The sequence below is a fragment of the Tachypleus tridentatus genome, chromosome 9 (genome assembly GCF_004210375.1).
Source record: "Tachypleus tridentatus isolate NWPU-2018 chromosome 9, ASM421037v1, whole genome shotgun sequence".
Taxonomy (NCBI): domain Eukaryota; kingdom Metazoa; phylum Arthropoda; class Merostomata; order Xiphosura; family Limulidae; genus Tachypleus; species Tachypleus tridentatus.
The window spans coordinates 153,762,922-153,785,712 of record NC_134833.1 but is presented as its reverse complement, the minus strand read 5'-3'; the positions used below and the strand labels follow the sequence as shown (position 1 = coordinate 153,785,712).

General features: G+C 30.9%; 1 protein-coding gene across 5 annotated transcripts; it reads right to left on the bottom strand.

Annotated features, from left to right (window-relative positions):
* Positions 1-1,530: 1,530 nt before the first annotated feature.
* On the bottom strand, positions 1,531-22,051 carry tos (Exonuclease tos). 5 transcript variants are annotated; one of them, XM_076458011.1, is made up of 12 exons: positions 21,953-22,051; positions 21,068-21,187; positions 20,269-20,392; positions 18,790-18,927; positions 13,440-13,655; positions 8,801-8,991; positions 7,623-7,707; positions 7,263-7,476; positions 6,428-6,641; positions 5,332-6,026; positions 2,855-2,969; positions 1,531-2,531 (listed from the first exon to the last, which is right to left on the bottom strand). In XM_076458011.1, exons 2-12 carry the CDS (start codon positions 21,178-21,180, stop codon positions 2,513-2,515), a joined length of 2,124 nt encoding a protein of 707 aa, XP_076314126.1. In that variant the 5' UTR covers positions 21,181-21,187; positions 21,953-22,051; the 3' UTR covers positions 1,531-2,512. The 5 variants fall into 5 exon arrangements, with proteins under 5 accessions (XP_076314126.1, XP_076314123.1, XP_076314124.1 ...); XM_076458008.1 differs by having other exon boundaries at positions 21,696-22,020; XM_076458009.1 differs by having other exon boundaries at positions 2,855-2,966; positions 21,696-22,020.
* Between the last annotated feature and the right edge of the window lie 740 nt (positions 22,052-22,791).

Here is a 22,791-nt window from a genome sequence, read left to right as displayed (position 1 = left end):
TTTATTGGATTGTCAACATGGTTTCACTGAGGGAAAATCTTGCCTTACAAATATTTTTATATGCTTTGACAATGTTACTGCATGTGTAGATGAGGTAAGGGTGTATATTTAATGTATCTGGATTTCAGAAAGTATTTGACAAAGTGACACATACGTTTGTGAAGAAACTTGTATCTATAGGAGTGTGAGATAAGTTAACTATTTAGATAAAAGCTTGATGGAAGGAAGCAGATGGTTATAAATGAAATTAAAACAAACTGGATTAATGTAAGTTGTGAACCTCAGGTCTTAGTCTTCGGACAACTGTTAGTTTTGGTTTACACCAATGACACAGATAAAGGAGTTGTCAATAAATTATTTATATTTACTGATGATATCAATGGGCTTTGGTTTTATTAGCTGTAAGAGGATGCTGCTGATTTACAAAGTGATTTAGATCATTTAGTGAGTTGGACAAATAAATAGCAGATGGATTTTAATTTTAATAAATGCATGTTAGTTATACTTTGAATTAGAATAACAATTTTGATGGGAATAACTTCAACAGTCATGAAAGAAAAGGATCTTGGTGTAGTGGTTGATCAGTCATTCAAACCATGCAAGTACGGTAGTTTGATAATGGCAGGACAAACAGGATTTTAGGTTGTATCTACAGAACGACTGAATACAAGACTAAAGACATATTTTGTTGGATAGATCACTGGTTTAGGCCACATTTGGAATATTGTGTTCAGTCTTCAGTTCCTTACCTTACACCAAAGAAAGTGAATTATCAGAAAGAGTTACTAAAGCAGTATCTGGGATTAAAGGATTGTCATGTGAGAGAGTAAGATACTTAAAATTGTTTTCTATTGAAAAAAGACTGTTAAGGGAATCCAATTGAAGTATTCAAGATTGTAAAAGGAAATAATGTTGATGCATTAACATTTATAATATTTAACAGTGAGAATTATAGAATCGGGGTGCATAAATACAGATTTGGGCAAAGTTAAAAAACCATCTTCAGCTAGGACAATTTTATTTTTCAAATAGAATGTTTGCTCTATGGAATTAGTTACCTTTAGGTGTTTTAGAGGCAGTAAATCTGAGTGAATTTAAAAGAAAGTTTCCTATATGAATGATAAGAGCTGGTTTACTTGATGATGAGAAACCCACTTGAAATAAAAACGTATCTTGGAACGGTTGGTATGGGTATTAACACTTATTGATAAGAATAGAACATTTCAACCTTCCTAGGTCACCTTCAGGTTAAGAAGGGCTGGCTTTAAGTTACTTTTTTAGTTTGACTTAGAGGACAGGACAGCTGAGATGGATCAACAGGTCCATTGTTGTCTCAAAACATTATCTTAAGACAACACTTGCAAAGAAAACTAACTTAAAGGTTCTGAAAGACCTTGATGAAGCAAAAGAGAAATAATATTTAATCATTCTGTGAATGGTGAGAGTATTGATATTTTATTGATATAATTATTTTATATTTATATGTTTTGTAAATAATGGTATTTACAAAACATTGAAGTGAAGTGATTATAAGTACAAATGCATTTATTCTCAATAGCTGTCCTTTCCAAGTTGGAAACAGAGAAATTTATACAATAAACCTTTCATGAGAAAAGTATCTACAAACCTCATTTTACATCTAAAAATTAAAACATCTTTTATACATGCATACATTCATCAAGGCTACAGTAAATATAAAGTTTAACATTCACCAAAAGTACATGACAGTTTTTATTGATTAATTCTACCTATACACGTAAACAATGTAATACTATACAAAACTGTCAGAGTAATTTTTAGTTTGAGCTTTATTTCATCACTAGTGGTTAATTCAGATGTTACAACACATATCTTTTAATTAGTCAGCATAAAACCAAAAACCTACACACCGACAGATTGCTGAAGTCATTTTTTTGTTTATCTTACATGATTTTTCAGTATCTTTCATTGATTAGTTTAAATGGGCAAAACAAGATATTAAATTTATGACCTTTACTTCATCGATTAATTTTATAATATAAATACCTCGTTTCAGACATTTTAAGAGATATCCCTCTTTCGTTTTTAATTATCAGAACATACCACAGTTACACAATCTGTTTGTTCTAAATGTTAACATGGGAACAAGGTCACATAGAATTACAAGACAACTAGAATGTTTAGTAACAGAAAAAAGGTTTAACATTTAAAAATCGTTTTCAACTGCAAGTTTTTCCTAGAGATTATAACAAAGAAGAACAAACAACTATATTGATAACTTTTAACATACAAACCCAATGATTTTTACAAATCTTAATTTAAAACATGCATGTAGTATATAGTGTTCAATGAAGCCGTATTGCTAACTTACTCTCAATGTCTGTGCTTTATAGTTAAACAAATATATATATACTATTTATAATACCAGATTCTGGAAATGAATTAAGCCTAACACAAGTTTCTGTACTGAATCTTCATGTCATTATCAAGCCAGGATTCTTCTTTGATCTACGATTAATGTTGGACTACATTGCTACACACTTGCGTTTTTTCTGTGAAGAAAATATACAAAGCACAAAGACAAATTTTGTAGAAATTTGTATTACTGATGAACTTAAACGATTTCACGGTCGTGTTTTAGCAACAAGAGTTACCAATGTTAATACAACTGTAATGGGCGTTGGAAACTCAATCTGTTGTTTAATTTCACATAAAATTTCTTTCAATACCTTTTGTAAATAACAACCAGACAAATATAAAGATGAGAATTCATAGATTGCTGAAAACCAAATTTGAAAAGACATTAATAGAAATATAACTTTTATATCCCAAGTGAAGAACCGTGATCCACATTCTAAATAAGATCTACACATACCTATCAAACTGAAACTTGGAAAGACTTTCTTTCAAACTCAGCTGTTTCTTAGTCCCCGTTGTTGTCTCAGGTGATTTTTTGGACAAACCTGTTCTTCGACATTTTCCTGTATCTGCTAAAAATATAAGACGATAAAACTAATGTATTGACAACCAATCAAGATAGATATATGTTAAAAAGAAATGTATTTTTACAACTAAATAAAATACCACAAACATTTTAATAAACAAGACACTACAATCAGATGTAAAATATAAATTACTGAATTAACTGTTCAGTATAAATACAGGAAGGACTAAATAAATAATCATATGACAGTAAAACCAACCTTTTAAGTTATACAATTATTGGATCATTAAACTCTAATACACTGTCATGGTTAACACAAACCCCATCATCTTTCTGATTAATTAATTAATTAGATATATTACACTGAAATATCTGACATTCTGTTAATCTTTGATTTCTTTGAAACTGAAATGCTTGCCTATTTTATATACATTTTCTGAATTTTTAAAAACTTTAAACAATATTCAATGGATGATTTACTTGGTATCTGTAAATACAACACAAAGGATACATACGTGTCAGCAGAAACAAACTGTAATGTAACCATATAATGAAATAATAAGATAACCAATGATCAGCTATAGAATTACCTGAGGTCAGCAATTATATTGTTTAGTAAACGGATCAAGTAGTGTCATGAAAGTAATTGACTAATGAAAATTAGTTGTTTTCCATTATTAATATTTCATTTTTGCAACAACCAATTAATCTAATTTATACAGTTAAACTGTCAGGAAAACAATCAGCTAATGTGAGTATTAAGTTAATCTTTGCTTTGTTGTTATATAAAGTTACATAATAAAAGGGAGAACTCATGATTTTAGGGCCACTGGTTCAATTACCACTGCCATTAAGAGACCACCGAGTCTGGTCCATCTTTCTGTTTTTTTTTGTAAGAAATTGTTTTACAGCAAAGCCACATTGAATTACCTACCTGCTATGTCTAATACAGGAAAATGATCCCAGATGTCAGCACTGTAAATCAATAAACTCACCAGGTACACACAAATAAAGACTGTATTCTTTAAAATTGTACAAGAAGCAGAGCGAGGTTATGGAACCAAATCATTTTCACCCACTTTTCTTCAGTAATTAATAACTGTATAATTTGATGTTGTATAAGCAAACACAGAGGTAGGAGAGAACCTTTCACCCACTCTTCAAAAAACAAATATTATTTCAAGTTATATAAATAGGTACTAGAATGTTTAAACGAATTTTTTCTCTAACCTGCACAACAACCAATTAAATGCTGCACACTTAATTATCCCAGATGCACACATCTCTCAATATGTTGATGTCTTTAATCTCTACAGAAGTCACTAGGCCTAAAGCTCAAATAGCAAATTAGTTGCATTGCAAAATTACCAAACGATTCAGTAGGGTTGATGGTTTAAAAATATCCCCCTCTCAAAAAACAAAACAAAACTGGTTTACAATTCAGTCAAAACAACAGCACACTAATTGATTATTTCTACACTAATATAATAAATATGGATGTCAATTAAGCATTGCTATTGTAAATTTTTAGGCTGCCTTTTTCTAGACACTTAACAGTGTGTCTAAACTTTATAGATTTGATATTATGACTTGAAGATTGCTTCAAACTCAATAATGATAGCTTACTGCTTAAATAAAGGTTTTTTAATAGGTTTGGTTGAGTTGTAATGTTTATTAACATGAGCTGTTCACCATTTAGTAGTTGTGGTAGGTGACAGCAGAATATTCCATTAACTTCAAACCTTGTGCATATATTTTATGTTTATCCAATTAAAATAACTTGCATATAATAAATATGCTAACTGGATACTTAATTATTTTTTATTGCAACTGTGATAATAAAACATTTTTTTAAATTATTTATCCCTTTATTTGATTAATAAAATGTCAGTGCAAGATTACTGCACACTGTAAACATAACTGGGAGAGAGTGGGTTATTTAGTCAACATCAGTGTGATGTTTGCTAAGTATGAATTGTTCAAATTATCTTTAACATAATTTGTGTCAAAATATTTTCAGTCAAAAACTGTGTTTTTGTACAGAATACGCAAATAACAACCTTCAGAAAAGATGCACGATATGAAATAAAATGCAATTCACAAAGTACTTAAAAACCAAACTACCATTTTAAAATAATGTGATCAAAAAAGTTATAAAGTCAGTGCACTCGTGTTGTGTTTGCAGGAGGGGTCAGAAGGTTCTGTATGATATGCACTAATCATTTAGCTGTCAATAAATCATTATCAAATACCACTAATCTTTCAACGAGCTCCAGATAACCATTCAAGTTTTATTACCAGTCTTCACTATATTCTAATAAGTATCACTATATATGAAACATCAGTACATTAGTAAAGTAATTTAAGTAACACACAAAGCTATTTTATCACAATAATTTCAATCTCACCATATTTTTTTCCTGTGGAATATCTGATTTTCTGAGTTGCAGTGCTTACAAGATCATCAGTTTCTTGGATTACTTGAGAAGGAGAGGAAGAGTTGTGAGATATAGGAGTGGAAGAGAGAGGAGCGAGTTTTTCATCGTCCAAGAAAGAATTACATGGTTGAGATTCTGACAGTTTTCCAGAATCTTGGGACAAATGAAAAGACTCCTGATCTATGCTACAGTTTGTTAGGGGAGATAGGCTTTGAGAGCCATCACTGTTTTCTCCTAAAGGGCATATAGGCTTGTAACCAGACTGACAAGCTGGGCTGCTTTGAAGACACATGCTAGGATTGTTCTTCTGAAAGGAGAAAAGTGTTTGTAATTTGTCCCTCTTCCACTGAAAAGTTCTCGAGTTTCTTGGAGTTAATGAAAGTAAGCTGTCATCAAAAGAAGTTTCTATTTCATCTAAAAAGGAAGATATTTCTTCTTGATTCCTGGTAGAACTGAAGTTAGCAGAAGTGTCAACTTCTGGATCACGTCCTTCCAGTTTGACATTTTCGTCATCAACAACTTTCTTTCGTGGCTGCCGAGACACGGCAGACAGATCTGTCTGGACACTATTGTACTGTTTGTCAATTTCATCCAACCAAGAAACTTTACTTTGTTCATTCTTATGATCCATTGCGTTCTCTTGAGGGGGTGACTTGAAGAAAAACCTAACACACAGTAAAAAAAAAAATAAAAAAAAATTAAATGCATCAAAATGTAAAAATATTTCCACTCAGTTTTCGACACGGCGGTGCGAGTTTATTCCTCTTTAATGAAGCATCTCAACAAACCTTTTTCTTTGATCTATTTCTGAGATAAGAAAGAGCTAAGAGATTTCTATAGTGATACTACTTATAACTGACCAGTGCTGTTCTCTCCGTAGACGTTTCTTCTTGATAAAATACTAGGCTAGAGTACATTAAAAACATTTTAGTTGTTTAAGTGGTGTTAATTAAGAAAAAATGATCTTGTTTCTTTCACATTATTACAATCAAAGATAAAAACATGTTATTAAGCAATTCTTTCCTGCTTAACTGCTTACACTTTTAGTGTGAACCACCTTCCTTACCTACTGCGAACAACAGGTGTTGAAGAGGGCTTGTTTCCATCAACTTTAAATTTGTTCAGAATGGTTTTAGATTTTTCTGGGGTCTCAGCAATTACTTGAAGAACACTACCTTCATCATTACTCTCTACTTTACTTTTTTTGGCATTAGGAGAAGGTGACATGTATATTGAAAATAATTCTTCGTTTGAGGGTGCAGGATTCACAGGGGCAAGAACTGTAAAGAAAAATAAATTGATTGAATATTCAGTCATAGTTAAGTATGACAGTCACATGTTTCTGTAGTTAAGTGTGACAGCCACATGTTTCTGCAGTTAAGTGTGACAGCCACATGTTTCTGCAGTTAAGTGTGACAGCCACATGTTTCTGTAGTTAAGTGTGACAGCCACATGTTTCTGTAGTTAAGTGTGACAGCCACATGTTTCTGTAGTTAAATGTGACAGCCACATGTTTCTGTAGTTAAGTGTGACAGTCACATGTTTCTGTTCAGCTACAACTCTGTCCAGTATAGTAATTATGCTTCTGCTTATTTATAACTCCATCAAGTATGACAGTCACATGTTTCTGTTCAGCCACAGTTCTTTGTTAAGTTGTAGATCCATCATGTATAAAAGTCCTGTGTTTCTGTTTATTCATACACCCATCATATACAATAGTCATGTTTCCAGAGCATGTTACTTAAGTGACTTTAATGTTCTGAAAGTAAACTTAATTCTTAAAACAAGACCCAGTTTTAACTGACCTTTAAACAACCGACTCATATCTCATTTTAAAACAATATTTCATTGAGTAACACCAAAGACATTGAACAATAAGATTGTCTACCCACAAAAGTTACCTTTGTTTTCTCTAGTTCGTTTTGTAGGCTTAATACACTGAAGAATTTGATCAGTTTCAAGTGTGAGTACTTTTCCACGAGTAGTTGGAATTCTTGATACATTCTGGAGCTTTTCCTTGCTGGATTCAGACACTTTATAATTTTTATCCCAAATGCTAAGCTGAAGCATTGAATTTTCTTTGCCAGACCACATCATACTTTTGGGAATTTTTGCCTTTGTTTAGAGATACAATAAAAATATTTTTAACTCAAAATGTTTACACAGACTATATCAATACAAAATATAAATTAAAAAAAAAGATATTTAAAAAAGTATTCTAACAACTCTGTAAATGATGCTTAATATTTAATATATCTTACTTTATCAGGATCAAAGTTGTCAACTGGTTTCATTGTGTGGACATGCAAGTTTCCTAAAGCAAACTGCAAAGCATCATCAAAATATCTGTGACAAACAGAAGTTAAGAACTGTTAATTTTTACAAAATATTCTTCATCTCTATTGGTTTTTAGGATACTGAATGTTAATTTGGGCACTATTCAGAATATGCCTCAAAATCAAAGTATCAAATATATCTCACCTACATCTGTACTTCAAAATACAAGTATGGTGCTCCTTCCCAATCAAAACCTAAAATTGTAAGAAAATAGTATGTATATACTGATAAAAGTGATTGATTTATTAGGCCTATAAAAACAATGTCAAAATGTGGCCTCGGCCAACACCTTTTGCCATTTTCACCAATGTTATATAATCCATTCATTTGATGTAAAATACTAGAAGTACACGCTTCTATAAAACACCATTTTCTCTCATCTATTTTTTATCAAACTCTTTTCTCAGCAGAGCACTCATTCCTGCCACTGAGGTGGGAAAATTGAAATACATATCAAACTTTAACTTCATTCACTTGCTTATCTGTTTATGCACCATTTTTGGGACAGGTCTACCTCAGTTTCTCTATCAACTTCAGCGAAAGTGGTTCAATCACTTCTTTAAAACAACTTGTGAGATCAGACAGACAACTGTGGTTCACGTTTATTGTTTGGTTTATATAAATAGATAGTATATAGTTTTATAAAGTACATTATTAATGAGAAATCACTCTTTATTTGTGGTATTCAAATAAAATCACTAGTTTAAAATATAATAAAAAATATTTATTTTGAAAAATGTGTTCAATTTGAAATTCTCCAAATTGTCAGGAAGAGAGAAAAAAATAAGAATTAGAACCAACATTTTTGGATCAAACCAATGTCTCGTAGAACCACCCAGTGTTTCACATTTTTGTTTCGTAATGAGTAAATGTTAATGCATGAGTACTACAATGTTCATGAATATAAATAATTATCAGTTAACTTAACATGTTTGTTTTATGGATTATACTGTTTGGGAGAGAAGTTATATTAGTAAATAATTATATTAAGATATCTAAGTATAGTAAGCTGTGGATAAATTAAATTCAAATATAAAACCAAAAGGTAAGTACATACAATGCTACAACTCTTTTAAATTTATAAAAACATTTGAAAGGATACTCTCCAGCATAAGACAATGTCTCTGGTTCAATGTCTTCAGAATACGGGTTCAGCGGAACAAGACGCCTTTGAAGAGGACAGAATACCAACTGATACAAAAATGTGTTGTTAGCTTTAATGAAATTCTCTTTGTATTCAGAGGAGACTTCTAAGTTTGGCATTTTCAAGTATGTTGGTATCTTTGGCAATACCTAAAATTAAAATGGAAGTAGCCATTTTAAAAACTGTAACCCATGTATCTTGAGTTCTGTAAGGGTTAACAAGAACAGTTTGATTCACTCAATTGTCTATTCTGCACAGCAATAACAAAACTTAAAATAATTTTCCTCGAGGAAATGTTGGACAAGTTTGGGTTCCTTACATCATGATTACTAATGTTGCCAGGAACATATTTGAACAAACAAAATCATCTTTTTTATTGGTTAATAATAAGATTTAATAATTCTTACCGAACATCGAATACAAGAACAAAAATTGTTTGTTAATAATACAGGCCTGCGATAATTTTATTGTCTTGACACTTTTACCTATTATACTGTAATTCCTGTATGCTAACTTTGAAAATATCCATTTCTTCATTCCACATACAGATTTCACACACAAGCCATACACACCTTTACACAAGTGAATCGTTTTCATTGAAATTGGGTCAGATTTTATTATGTTTAAAATGTTCACAACCACTAGCTATTGATTCCTTTAGACCACTTGCAATGTGAGAAACACACCACTAGTATACAAATGGTTAACAGGTTGCACAATGGTCATGCCTGAAGAGTATTTGATTGTGTGTGCACTGTGACATTATTTTGTCTTCTTAATATTATTTATTCATCACTATGGCTACAAATGTTATATCTGTAGTAGCAAAATAAAGGACAAAACACTGCACAATCATTATGAAGACCATATTATGAATATTTTGGAATAAAATGTAGGACTCAAGTCATATCATGGACTCTACACAAAGTTTGCACCATTCGTGTTGAAAAGATGAGACAATTACTAACTGAGAAAAAACGTTTTTTAATTGGATCAACAGATCCACACTTTCTAAAAACCTACTTCTCTTATATTCAAAATTTAAACTACAGGGCGGCCCATAAGTCCCGACCCATCCATATGTTATTATGTTATATTCACGCATGTATTATAAGTTTGTTTCTTTTTTTCAGAGAAATATGGCCGATGTAAGCTCATTTACACTTGAAAAGCGTATTGTGACAAGTACGTGGGTACATGAGCACAAGAATACTGGTGACACCATACAGATACACTGGATACATAAGATATATGGATGGGTAGGGACTTACGGGCCACCCTGTACATTTTTTATATATTACTTCAGCCAAAACTACTTTTGTCATCAATTCCAATAAAGTTAACCTCATTTATATGTTACCATCTTTACTAGCTTTAGATTTATTTGTCCCCTATCAAGAATTAATTAGTCAATCATCTTGAACTTCAATTGTCACTCTTATTTAAACAACTTGTGTCAATTTTGAGCTGGATATCATTGGTACAGTGTTGGTTCCTTCAATGTATACTCCTGCTCTGTCAATATCAAGTCACCTTTTACATTCAAGCCTTCATAAAAGTATACATACAGTTTAGTTTCAGTATCAACCTCTCTTTCTTTCAATGAACTTCCCTTTTTAGATACCATCTGTTTTGGTTTATCCCCAACATTTATTACAAGATGTCAGCTCTCTTTGTTCACTTTATTCACCAATCGTGGTTGTTATCGTGTCTCTCACGTCCCAACAACATGAAGTGCCAAATTATTTTATCAAATCACTCAAAAATAGTAAATCTTAATTTCTTGGCAGCCTTTGTGGTTGTTCAATCAAATATTTCATGGCAGGGCATTTAAAAATTACAGCTTATGACTGCCCCTGGTCACTTTTCAAGTTCCTTCTGGACCTGAAAGTTTTCAAATCAAAATATCTACCATGGAATTTTGGTTTGCTCTTTTGTCACAGACTCCCAGAGTATGATATTCTGACAGATGGGCAAGCAGCTTTACTTGTGGCTTTATTGTTCACTAGCACAGATCTTTCAGTATGTCTCAATCAAGTTGTGGTACCTTAGCCACGACAGCCTTGGCAAAAGTTACAAACTCCCTGGAACACATCATCTTGAAACCACATTGCCTGATCTGTTTACACAACACATACACACTGTTCCTTGGGTATAATAGCCTCTACATGCCATATAAATCATACACCAGGGCAGCTAGCACACACATCCCTGAATTAAACATTCAATGTACAGACATTAATAGTGATGATGTTTATGGATTTTATATGACTGAAGAGTGTTTGGGAAGATCCATTCATGGTTTGTCACAAGTTCTGCTTCGTGAAGAAATGCTTAAATCAATTTCATGTGGAGCCAAACTTTTGATAACTCTTGATTTTAAGGGGTCATACAGGCTACCTAGCACACACTTTTTGTAGGCTCTCACTACTTTCGAGCCCTGCTATGATATAACCATCACAGATTATACAGTCCCCTTCATTGAGCTATGCTGGACATTAGGATAATTAACATACTTCAGATATTACCACTCATAATAAGTGAAACCCAATATTCAAACTGCTGACTTCCTGTTATACAGTTCACTACTGGGTGGGTCCAAATAAATTGCTCATCCATTACGTATGATGTAAAGATGACCCCAGCAGTAATTAGTGAAATTATGCTGACAGTATTCTTATTTAAATTTTTGGGTGTATGTCACTCGTAGGTTATCAGGAATCCTATAATGGACGTGTGATTGACCCACTACCAGTTTTGATGCATAAATAGTTCAGTAAAAAAACGTGTTTAAAAAACTTGTAGTTTGGAGCACTAGCACTTCTAAGGTTTCAAAATCATTCTGTTATAATCATCTCAGACTACACAGTCCTCTTTCAATGTCCTCCATGGGCAGTGAACAAAGGTCGAAGAGGAACAAGACCATAAAATATGAAGAAACCATTAGGGATCCAGGATTTAAACATTCAAGAAACCAAACTAATTAGAAAAGACTACTTAAAAGCAGCCTTAGCTAGAATTTCCATAGTTAAGCAATACTTTCAAAGACTACCTCAAAGAAAGGATGATAGATGGAGATCCTTGAGGTAAGACTGAGGTAGGTGAATGTCCAAAAATAAGCATGCAAATTCCCAGAAATAGAGAAACCAAGCCAGATGATGTACTGCAGAAGAAGAGATTGAGCCAAAATGTAAACAAGTAGGAACAAATGTCCTCAGCAGAACTGTTGGGAACACAATGTGGAGCAAAGAAACTGAGTAAGAGAAAGATGATGACAAGACAGAACATGAGAAGATTAACCTGAAATGGGAAAAGTTCAGAGGACTGAAAATCTATTTAAAAAAAAAGAAGAAAATCTTGGTCACAGGCCATAGAAACACTGCTATAAAGTCCAGAAGAATGAGTAAGACTGTTGGGGGCCAGGGTAAACCAAGACAAAAAAACAAGTATCAGTATAACCACAAGTAACAGGGAATGGAGAGAATGAAAAAAATAGACGGAGGAAGAAGCTAAGGCAGGAATGCACCCCAATACTTATCAAAATAACTGGAAAAAAATGTTGTGTATCTAAGTAATCAGAAAAACAAAGGTGGGGTTATTATTCTCATCCAGTAGAAAAGAAACAGAATCAAAGACAGGCAGTGGAAATAGTTGGTCAAAATTATTAAAAGACAGAGCAATAGAAACAGATGACTGTAGAACTAGGAATCAAGATGAAGGTAGAAGAGAGCCAGTTACCTGGGATACATGGAAGTAAAACTGCTGACCATCAGGGTATCTCCATTCACCATTGAAACAGCAGGACTTTGAGAAGTAGCAGAAACATAGGATTCAGGAATTTGTAGTGAAAATAAATTTTATGTGGAGTAGAAACAATCAAATTAAGAGTTAAAATATTTCATTACAAATGTAAAAGTGAAACAGGTTTATCTGAAAGTTAAAGAATAAAGATCAAACAATTTATAAGACAAAGGAACAATATGAAGCATATCTGAAGACAAACAGTGTCAAAGAAAGATACAAGTCTTTGTCCCTTAGGATTACAGCACATGAAATGTGCATTTTCCTTCTACTGGTAGAGCGCTATAGTCTCTAATGATGATTAATACACGTATCAATGAGTTTTGTTCAAGGCCTGTGGTGAGAGGTAGTAGTTCTCAGTAGAGCAGAAAAGTTAGTAAATACGTCCAAAACTAAGGTATAGATAAAAATAAACATTACCTTCTTGTGCACACTCACAGTTGACATTTTCACATGACCACACAATACATTTTCCTGTTACATTGAAAAGATACATCAGCGAGTAGCTATAACTTCCCATGGTGCATACTCGTAACATGTTGGTGTTTAGATCTGCCGACATGTCACCTTCCGTGGCCCAGGGCCGTATATCTTTATTCGTGCATTGATTTGGCACATTATCTAGTAACTTTTAGTTCTATGCATTCTTAACACCAACAAAGAAAAACACAAGTGTTATGTTTGATAAAGTCAATATCAAACTTATATCTATTAATTAAAAAGTTGTATTCAAGGTTACTTACAACCTACAGGTTTCATGTACTTTATAATTATTTACCATTTTATTAAAACTCACCATTTCTAAGTTTGGATTAGTTGTCAAGCTGAAAAACTTGCATGATTTAGCTAATCCAATTCCTGGCAGGGATGGGAGATAATCACAGCCAGACAAAATACACATGTATCGAAACTTGTCGAACGTAAAACTCTCAGCATGTTTTCCCATGGTTACAGGAATCTTGGTCTTTTCAACCAGAATACCTCTCCCACCTGTGTCCATTTTAAAAAGTATCTGAAGAAGAAGAAATTGCAGGTAACTTGACTTTATCTAATACAGTAAAAGTCACTTTTCTCTGTATTAAAAAAGTTTTCTTACACTTGTAAAAAAACATTTGAAGTCTCATTTACTAAACTCTGGTTTTCTGAAGGTACGTTTATGTGTATGCTTTGTTAATAAATTGTAATTTCAAAGTAGACTTGTACATAAGTGATGTGCTTTCTGTGAACAACTGAAACTTATTTGTTATATCAAATCAACTTGAAGTACAACAAAGGGTGACTAAAAAATTACACAGATTTTGCCCCAAAAAATACTTGTATATTTATTTCAATATTGGTTTCTTAACAAATTATTAAAAAAAAACATTGGTTCTCAACGTCATTTTGCCATTTCAGATCTATAACTCAGATAAGAATACAGAAATATAAACCTTATGTACAATGTTAAAAAAATTACATGTATATATAACATATACACACAGAAAATAAATCAGAGTATTACAAGAAGATCAGAGTTATTCCTTCATTACCAACCCTCTTGTCACTCTTAAGTCATAATGGATAATGTCAAAGGTCAATATTTCATTTATCAGACAAGATCCTGATGCCAATGTCAAGCTCTCCAACAACTACAGAGAATCCTGATGCCAATGTCAAGCTCTCCAACAACTACAGAGAATCAATTTAGGTGTGAGAGTTGAGTGCTTAAACTTATAATATCTCAACTCTTACCCTTTCCCTGTCTGCAGCCAGTTATTGGGAGGTAGTTACCTTCAACATTTAGATATAACCTTGAAGTTTTTTTTTTTTTTTTTTATAACTGTTAATGAGTCGTACATTGTGTAGTTCAATTATTGTGAACTGTAGATTGTTATGTCATTGTAAAATAATATTTCGTTTCCTGTGAAATGTTCTAGACTTATGTTAGGCTATAAATACACATTAGAAATTCAGATAGATGAGCAGATTTAGACTGAGTAATTGTGAATTCAGCATTAACAGCGTAGAGTGGCATTATCAAAGATTGTATTGCAATAACAGAGTATAGAGGAATAATTTGTCTTAACAATTGTGTTTTAAATTAACTGAACCAGCCTGTGTGGATTTTGATGAACGATACAATTATCTAAAGATATGGATACAACTGTGGTAACCAACACTTGCATATTTGTGTGACTTGTTTTAATATTTTAAAACAAATGGACTGTGTGCTGTTTGTTTATTGTTAACATTTATTGCCAACAAACATCTACTCTAAAGAACCCAACTCACACATGAAAACATGACAATAAAATAAAAAAGCAAAACATTTTCTCATATTAGAAATAAACCATTCTATATTTCTACAAAACTCCCAACCTTCACTTTTCTACTTAATAATTAGTGATGTTAACCAGTACTAAAAACCTTCACCTAACACAGTTTTCCCTTTATCAGCTTGCCTGGTTCAAGTATAAACCAGGTGAGCTGAGATAGCTTAGCTACCTAAAGTTTTCTCTTCACCCAGGTATACTGAATAAATATCTAACTAAATATGTTATTACTTAAAACAAGGATAATCCTGCGTAACTAACGCCCTCTACATTCTCTACAAGATAGTTTCCACAAACGAGAGTTTAATATTCAATACAGTTTTACATTTATTACAAAAAAAAAAAAAACATGCACATTTCTTCTTATATACCAGTCCTTATAAACATTATTTTCCAGTGTATTTATGAATAAAATTAAAGTTTTATATAAAAGGGTTACTGTAATTACAAATTGTTAAAAACCTTTTTAATTAAGAGACAATTCCTTTTAACAATATGGATGAACTACACTGTTAGAAGTAAACAAAACAAAAATGGAAAATCAAATTCTCTTCTCTTATCAAGTAATAGTCATCTTTAAAAACATTACTAAGTGATGTGGATGAATATCACATCCATTACTTCTTTCCGTTATAAGTTTTGTTGAATATATTAGATCTTATTCAAAATACAAGTTATTAATAGCATGTTTTCTTATAGCAAAGCCACATCGGGATATCTGCTGAGGCCACCGAGGGGAATCGAATTTTAGCGTTGTAAGTCCGTCGACTTACTGCTGTACTAGCAGTGGGCGATTAATAGCAATTAAATCATCAATCTAATAGAAAATATAAAGATTACAGTTTAATACCTGTTTGAAAAATATATATTCATAGAACTGATACCATTTGAAGAGAAATTAGTGCTTATCAGAAAACTGTTTACATCTGTTAAAACTGTTTATATAAAACAGACAAAAATTAAGTATGTTTTTACATTGATGTTTTGTTAATTTTCATTTTGAAATAATTAAATAATTATTTTGAAATTAATTATAAAAATAATTATTATATTAAAAACCATGATTAAATCTTTCAGAACTATTTTTAATATATAGAGTATCAAAATCATAAGGAATAACACAGTTGGCTGTTTTTAAAGTTTTGGTCAATCTAAAACTGGATTATTGATTTTAATGATCCAAATCCTTTGATTAGAGTAACTTTATTTTTCAAATAAAATATCTAGAATATTATTGAGTGTAACAGAAACAAATTTAGTAGATGTGTAAAGAGTGTGTAATAAGCCTGAACTTAATACAAGTTTTATGCAATTTCAGAAATTGGTAATTTATAATGAGAAGTCTGTATTTATACTCCATTTTTTAATTGCTTTCTTAAAATTAGTAATAATCATTTTTAATCAAAGGGCTTTTTGTAAGCATGTTTGTTGTATTGATTTCATTAATTAAAATATGTGCACGTACTTTTTTCATATAAAACCAAAATTATAACCAGTTTTATCAATAAATGTAATAATGAATTTTTTTCTTTAACTTCCTTTACTTCATTTTTAAAAATACTGAAAAAATATTTTATATGTTGAAAAGATTATTTAAAGTCTTTAATCAGTTTTTTTCCTTGTACAAAAAAAAAGATTTTTTACTGACTTTGGTAATATAATCATCACTATTTTTTTCTAAGTCTTTTAAAGATTTTACCTTTATTTTTTGTCTTTTTAAAGTTCTAAATTTAGTTTTGTTTTTTGTTTGTTTTTCAAATTTCATGCAAAATTATACGAGGGCTATCTGTGCTAGCCACCCCTACCTTAGCACTGTAAGATTAAAGGAAAGGTAGTTAGTCATCACCACCCATTGCCAACTCTTGGGCTATTTTTTTACCAATGAACAGTGGGATTGATTGTAACATTATAATGCTCTCATGGCTGAAAGGGTGAGCATGTTTATCTTTCAAAGCCTCTAAGTTATCTGTAATAATATGATTATAATAAAAAAACTCAATAAATTCACTATTGAAACTATTACAAGTCAAGTTATAAATTTCTTTCAGATATTATTCATGAATAAATTTTTTCCTATACATTTATTTTTTTTAAAATTAACTGTAGGTTGAAATGATTTTATTGGGAATATTTCTTTCTGAACACTTATGAACTAAATGTGAAAGACCTAAATCATCACATACTTTATGTCTAAAATCTATTACTACATAAAATGTTTCTCTTTCACCAAAATACTCATTCGAATTTGATTCTATTTTAATTATAATTTTATTTAACCTTGAATAAGATGTTTAACATGAATATATACAATTTATTTCAATTCAAAAATTAACACATTTTGACAAATATTTGTTTCATATTCCTTAATTCAATATTTGTTTTATTATAAATTTTAAAATATTAACAAATCATTCAAGAAAAGGATCTAACTTCCTTTTTATAAAATTTTTCAAAATTAAACCTCTTTTTTTAATCTCTATCTTTTCTTCTGCTGAATGTTATAACTATTCATACAAAATAAACATCTATTGGAGATATTTTAACTTTAAGATTCAACACTTTATTTTTACAAAATCCTGGTTTAGTGCATACAGATACATTTTTTCTCTTTCAAAATATTCTTTCCCTTCCAATAATAATTTGACATCATGCATGTTTTCTAAACTAATAATTTTAACGTTAGCAAATAAATATTTACAATAAAGGTTTATTTCAATGGATGAGAAGAACCGTTATTACTTTGAAATCTATGAAGGCTAGTCCTTTAATAAATACCAAATATACCACAAGTCAATAGATAAATTATATTATCCACACTTTTCATACTGGTATATCTTTACATAAATGTTGAAAGTCTGTGGTGGTATGACAAATTAGTCATCTTGAACTGTAGTAAATAACCCTTTCATAAACCAAAATAGCATATTTAAGTTACTACTAGATAGCTAGCCAGGCTAAGAACCAGTATACCAATGTAGTAAAATATTCCTAAGTAAGAAATTCCTAAATAGCAAGACACGAAGAGGGCAACAAATCACTATCTTAACATAACTCTCCACTATATGTATATATATATATATTAGTACAGTCTTTTGTTTTGCATTTTGTGGTTTTTATGAGTGTTTTTTACTACCTTGCCTCACATGGATGGAACTTCACCAAACTTGATATGAAGGTTCATTTGGTCCATCCAGGGGTACATACAAATTTTCATTTCACATTTTGTGTTGTTTTTTTTATGGATGTTTTTGCTTTTTGTTTACCATTACTTTGCCTCCTGTTAACGGACCTTCACCAACTTTGGCATGAAGGTTTGTTGGGTCCACAGGAAGACACACACAAAGTTTCAGTTTTGTGTTTTGTATGGGTGTGTTTTATCACTACTTTACCCCTATTGATGGAGCTTTGCTTGGTCCACCTGGAGATATGTGAAAAGTAGTTGTTTCATGTTTTGTGTTTTGCAGTTTTTATGAGCATTTTTTACATTTAAACATAAGGGAAAAAACTTTTCATATCGTAAGATAACCTATCATTAATTTTATGATTAGTATATGCATTCAAACTTTAACTATTAAAAACAGAACCGTTCACATTGAAAACTAACTATAGCAGAAAGACATGCCTTGTTCATATCAATAATGGAAAACAGCAGAAAGACATGCCTTGTTCATATCAATAATGGAAAATAGCAGAAAGACATGCCTTGTTCATATCAAAAATGGAAAATAGCAGAAAGAGATGCATTGTTCACATTTAAAGTTAAAGGCAATATAAATAAATACAATATTATTTTACAGTCAGTATTTAAATACAAGAACGTTTCAATGAACATACCTTTTCACATCCAAATAAAACCAAGTCTGAATCTTCTGTAATAACTAATTGTACAATTCCAATTTTATTGAGGTAGGCCAGCTGTGCATCAGATTCGTATGGAGCTACAATGTAATCTACACCTTTCTGTTGACACGCCTGTAAAGAAAATGTTATTGAACCATAGAAATCCCTTCTATTTTAGTACACTAAACATATCAGCCTTGTAATCAGATACCTACAGCTCCTTGTGGTAATTAAGCAATCTGTAGTTGAAACAGTTCTTGCACAAGCAACTGATATCTTTTTCCTCTTAAGAAAATCATATACAACCCTAACACACAAATGTTCTATATATATTGTCTATACAATTAATCTATGGTTTTTTATTCTCGGTCATACTCTTTTTACAAATCAAAACAGTCAATTATCTGTCAAGCTCAAAGTTAACATCAAGCAATGTCTTTCTTTTTAATGTTGGTTATAAATCACACATCACAAAAGAACTTTGTACAGTCTTACGTAACCATTAAAGATGGAGAATCTCTATGTTATTATGGTTATTTTTTGTCCATTTTAATTTTAACAAACTAAAAGTCAACAGTTTCAGTGTCGAGGTTATAACTTTAACAAAATAATGTACTTAACAGAGTAAATTTAAAATACACCTCAGTTTCTAAACTACAGCCCCTTTCAGTCAATCAATCAGTAATTCATTAAATATATATTCATATTATTAAACTACTTGACCTAATCTAATGTCTCCAGTAACTAAACATTTTCAGAATTCATAAACAATTAAAAGCTTTCATAAATTATTAAATCATCTGGTTATTAAACATAAAACTCAAGATCAATATATTTCACAATCTGATAAACACAGATAAACAAAACTCAAGATCGATATATTTCACAATCTGATAAACAGAGATGAACAAAACTCAAGATCGATGTATTTCATAATCTGATAAACACAGATGAACAAAACTCAAGATCGATATATTTCACAATCTGATAAACAGAGATGAACAAAACTCAAGATCGATGTATTTCACAATCTGATAAACACAGATGAACAAAACTAAAGATCAATATATTTCACAATCTGATAAACAGAGATGAACAAAACTCAAGATCGATGTATTTCACAATCTGATAAACACAGATGAACAAAACTAAAGATCAATATATTTCACAATCTGATAAACAGAGATGAACAAAACTCAAGATCGATGTATTTCACAATCTGATAAACACAGATGAACAAAACTAAAGATCAATATATTTCACAATCTGATAAACAGAGATGAACAAAACTCAAGATCGATATATTTCACAATCTGATAAACACAGATAAACAAAACTCAAGATCGATATATTTCACAATCTGATACACACAGATAAACAAAACTCAAGATTGATATATTTCACAATCTGATACACACAGATAAACAAAACTGAAGATCAATATATTTCACAATCTGATACACACAGACTAACCTTAATCAATTCATGAGCCATTTCTGAGGTGATGTCGACACTTCTCTGAAAACACTCCCTTGCTTCTTTTAATTTTCCTTCTCGAAGGTATTCTTTTGCTTTTTTCCTGTTTTTTTCTCGGTTCCTAGAACATTACTACACATTTAACCATTTTCTTCTGCAGTCTTATATATACAATTCATTGAGTTATATGTTTAATGTAAAATTCTTTAGAGAAATTGGTTTAAAAAAAATGGAGTCACTTTATCTTATTTTTAAAAAAGCAGAAAAGATTAAACACACACTACACCTTGGCATCACAGAATGTAAACCACCAGATCTTTCCTACAACATGTAAATATTATGGCAAACATATCAACATATGGATTCTTTTATTAAAAATTTGCTAATTGCTTTGAGAGATAACTGCTAAAATTTAAAGCAGGAAAGTAAGATGACAACAATTAAATTTGATTTACAGGATAAATCAGATTTCTAATGCACAAGGATGAAAACCATTTTCTTACATTTGAAAAAAAAGGTAAAATACTGGGTAATTTATCAATGTTACCAAAATGAAGTCTGTACATATCAAAAATCTTATCTGTGTTAAACACCTGATAGTAATCATTCTAAGAAACATGAATGAAAGTTAAAAATATATATGTCAACTACACTAAAAATAATATCTCATTTACTGCTATGTACAGTATCATATATATAAAATTCTAGATTAGTTCAAGTATTTTTTCTCCACACAGTACATACTTTATTAATTAAATATAATTATTTATAACATTAACTATAATTATTTTCCTACTCTCTTCTCTTTTGTTCTGTAACTTTTTTAGATGGAAGATGTCGTCCATCAAAAACCAATACCGGTTTTATACCAGCTCCCAGCAGCACATTCACCATTTTCATGCAGTACATAACATACCTAAAACAAAAAAAAAAAGTGAAAAAAATATCCCAATTATTAAATATGCTAATATCAATTGGGCTGTGACAATAGAAATGGGAATACTGGTATAGTACTTTGAGGTATCCATTAAAAGCATATCAAATATTTCAGAATTACAGAAAGTTAACTAGTTTTTCAATACATTCCATTTTGGTTCCTTTACTACAAATATCGTAAGATTTATAAACAAAATCATAAACAAGAGTCATCAAAACCTTTACTCTGCCTCCCTCAAAGGGAAAAAGAGCTGGAGCCAGGTCTATTATTACTACGAATATTAGTAATACTTATCAGCCTAACAGCAGAAATCTGAAATAGCAATGAAAGTAAACTACAATTTCATACCTTGATGTTCAAATGACAATTCCAGTACAAAACATTTGAATACATGTACACCAAAACATGGTTAGCAAATTAAAAACCAAAAATTACATGATTAAATATATTTCAAAAATATCTTTAGGACCCATCACATCAGATTTACCCATCCGTTTTCTCTCCCTTGACTAATTTTTCAGCACACGAAAATGCTCCTTTATGAAGCCAGCAATAGACATCCACTCCAGCAGTAATCCCAGTAAAGTCATTAATATTAACCTCTCTAGAAGCTTTCTTCAAAAATGGAAGCAGACCTTGAATCCCCATACTTAAACTATATTATATTTTCCTTACAAATCATGTACAATTTCTAACTTCATTTATAGTAGTATTTATAAAACAATTTCTTATAGTTTAACATACTTTAAAACCCCATCCTAATATTATGGAAATCGCGCCAAACACACCATACACCCGCCATCTCGTGGATATTAAGCTTTAATGTTTTATGATCGTAGAGAGATACCCGATGATATCCCAGAAAAATGTTTATACTTCACGTATTTCATAATGCCCAAAATATTCAATTACATGATTCATTTTTTTTGAAAGATAAATGGTTAAATAGTCCTAAAGTGTATCTGCTCTGATTTTTTAAAAAATTAAATATTAGCACTTTGCATGAATATTTCTGAGAGAAGAATTTCAAACATAACCTAACTTGTTATACTAGCTGTCGAATCTGTTGGAACGTGGCATGCTTTTGTTCGTAAATACCTTAACAGTCTGACGAAAATGTAATCTTATTTCAATTTTACATAAGTTTATTTAAATACATAGCAAACGTCTATCTGAGCTCTGAAGAGAAGTTCGATTGCTTGAATGTATCCGACTTTATAGAATATAAAATATTTCTAAATCCTGTTTCAAAGAAGCATTGGAAGAAATCTTACTTTCATTTACCAAAAATAAAATAAAATAAAACCTGAATACAATTTGCCATTAAAATAATTCACGTTTAGTTAAAATAATGCAACAAATACGTTTTAATTGGGTTTAGAGTGTAATATTTAGGTTTGACTACTTATATTTCATCATGAGAGCCATAAACTCATTTAGGCTAAAGATGCTTATGAATGCTGAACTTGTCGCAATAAATTTGACAAAAATTATTAATTAAACAGAATAAACTTAATGTATGTTCATGAACAGATATTAATATTTAGTTGAGTGTTTATCTTAAGTGAAGAAATTAAGGAGAG

Bases quoted from the DNA above. Each gene is read 5' to 3' on its own strand.
- tos (XM_076458008.1), bottom strand. From the start codon at position 21,856: ATGGGGATTCAAGGTCTGCTTCCATTTTTGAAGAAAGCTTCTAGAGAG. The intron at 21,188-21,695 runs GTAAATCTGATG...TTTTTGTTTTAG, and splicing joins AAGGGAGAGAAAACGGATGG to GTATGTTATGTACTGCATGA. The intron at 7,708-8,800 runs GTATCCTTTCAA...TGTTTGTCACAG, and splicing joins ACATTGTCTTATGCTGGAGA to ATATTTTGATGATGCTTTGC.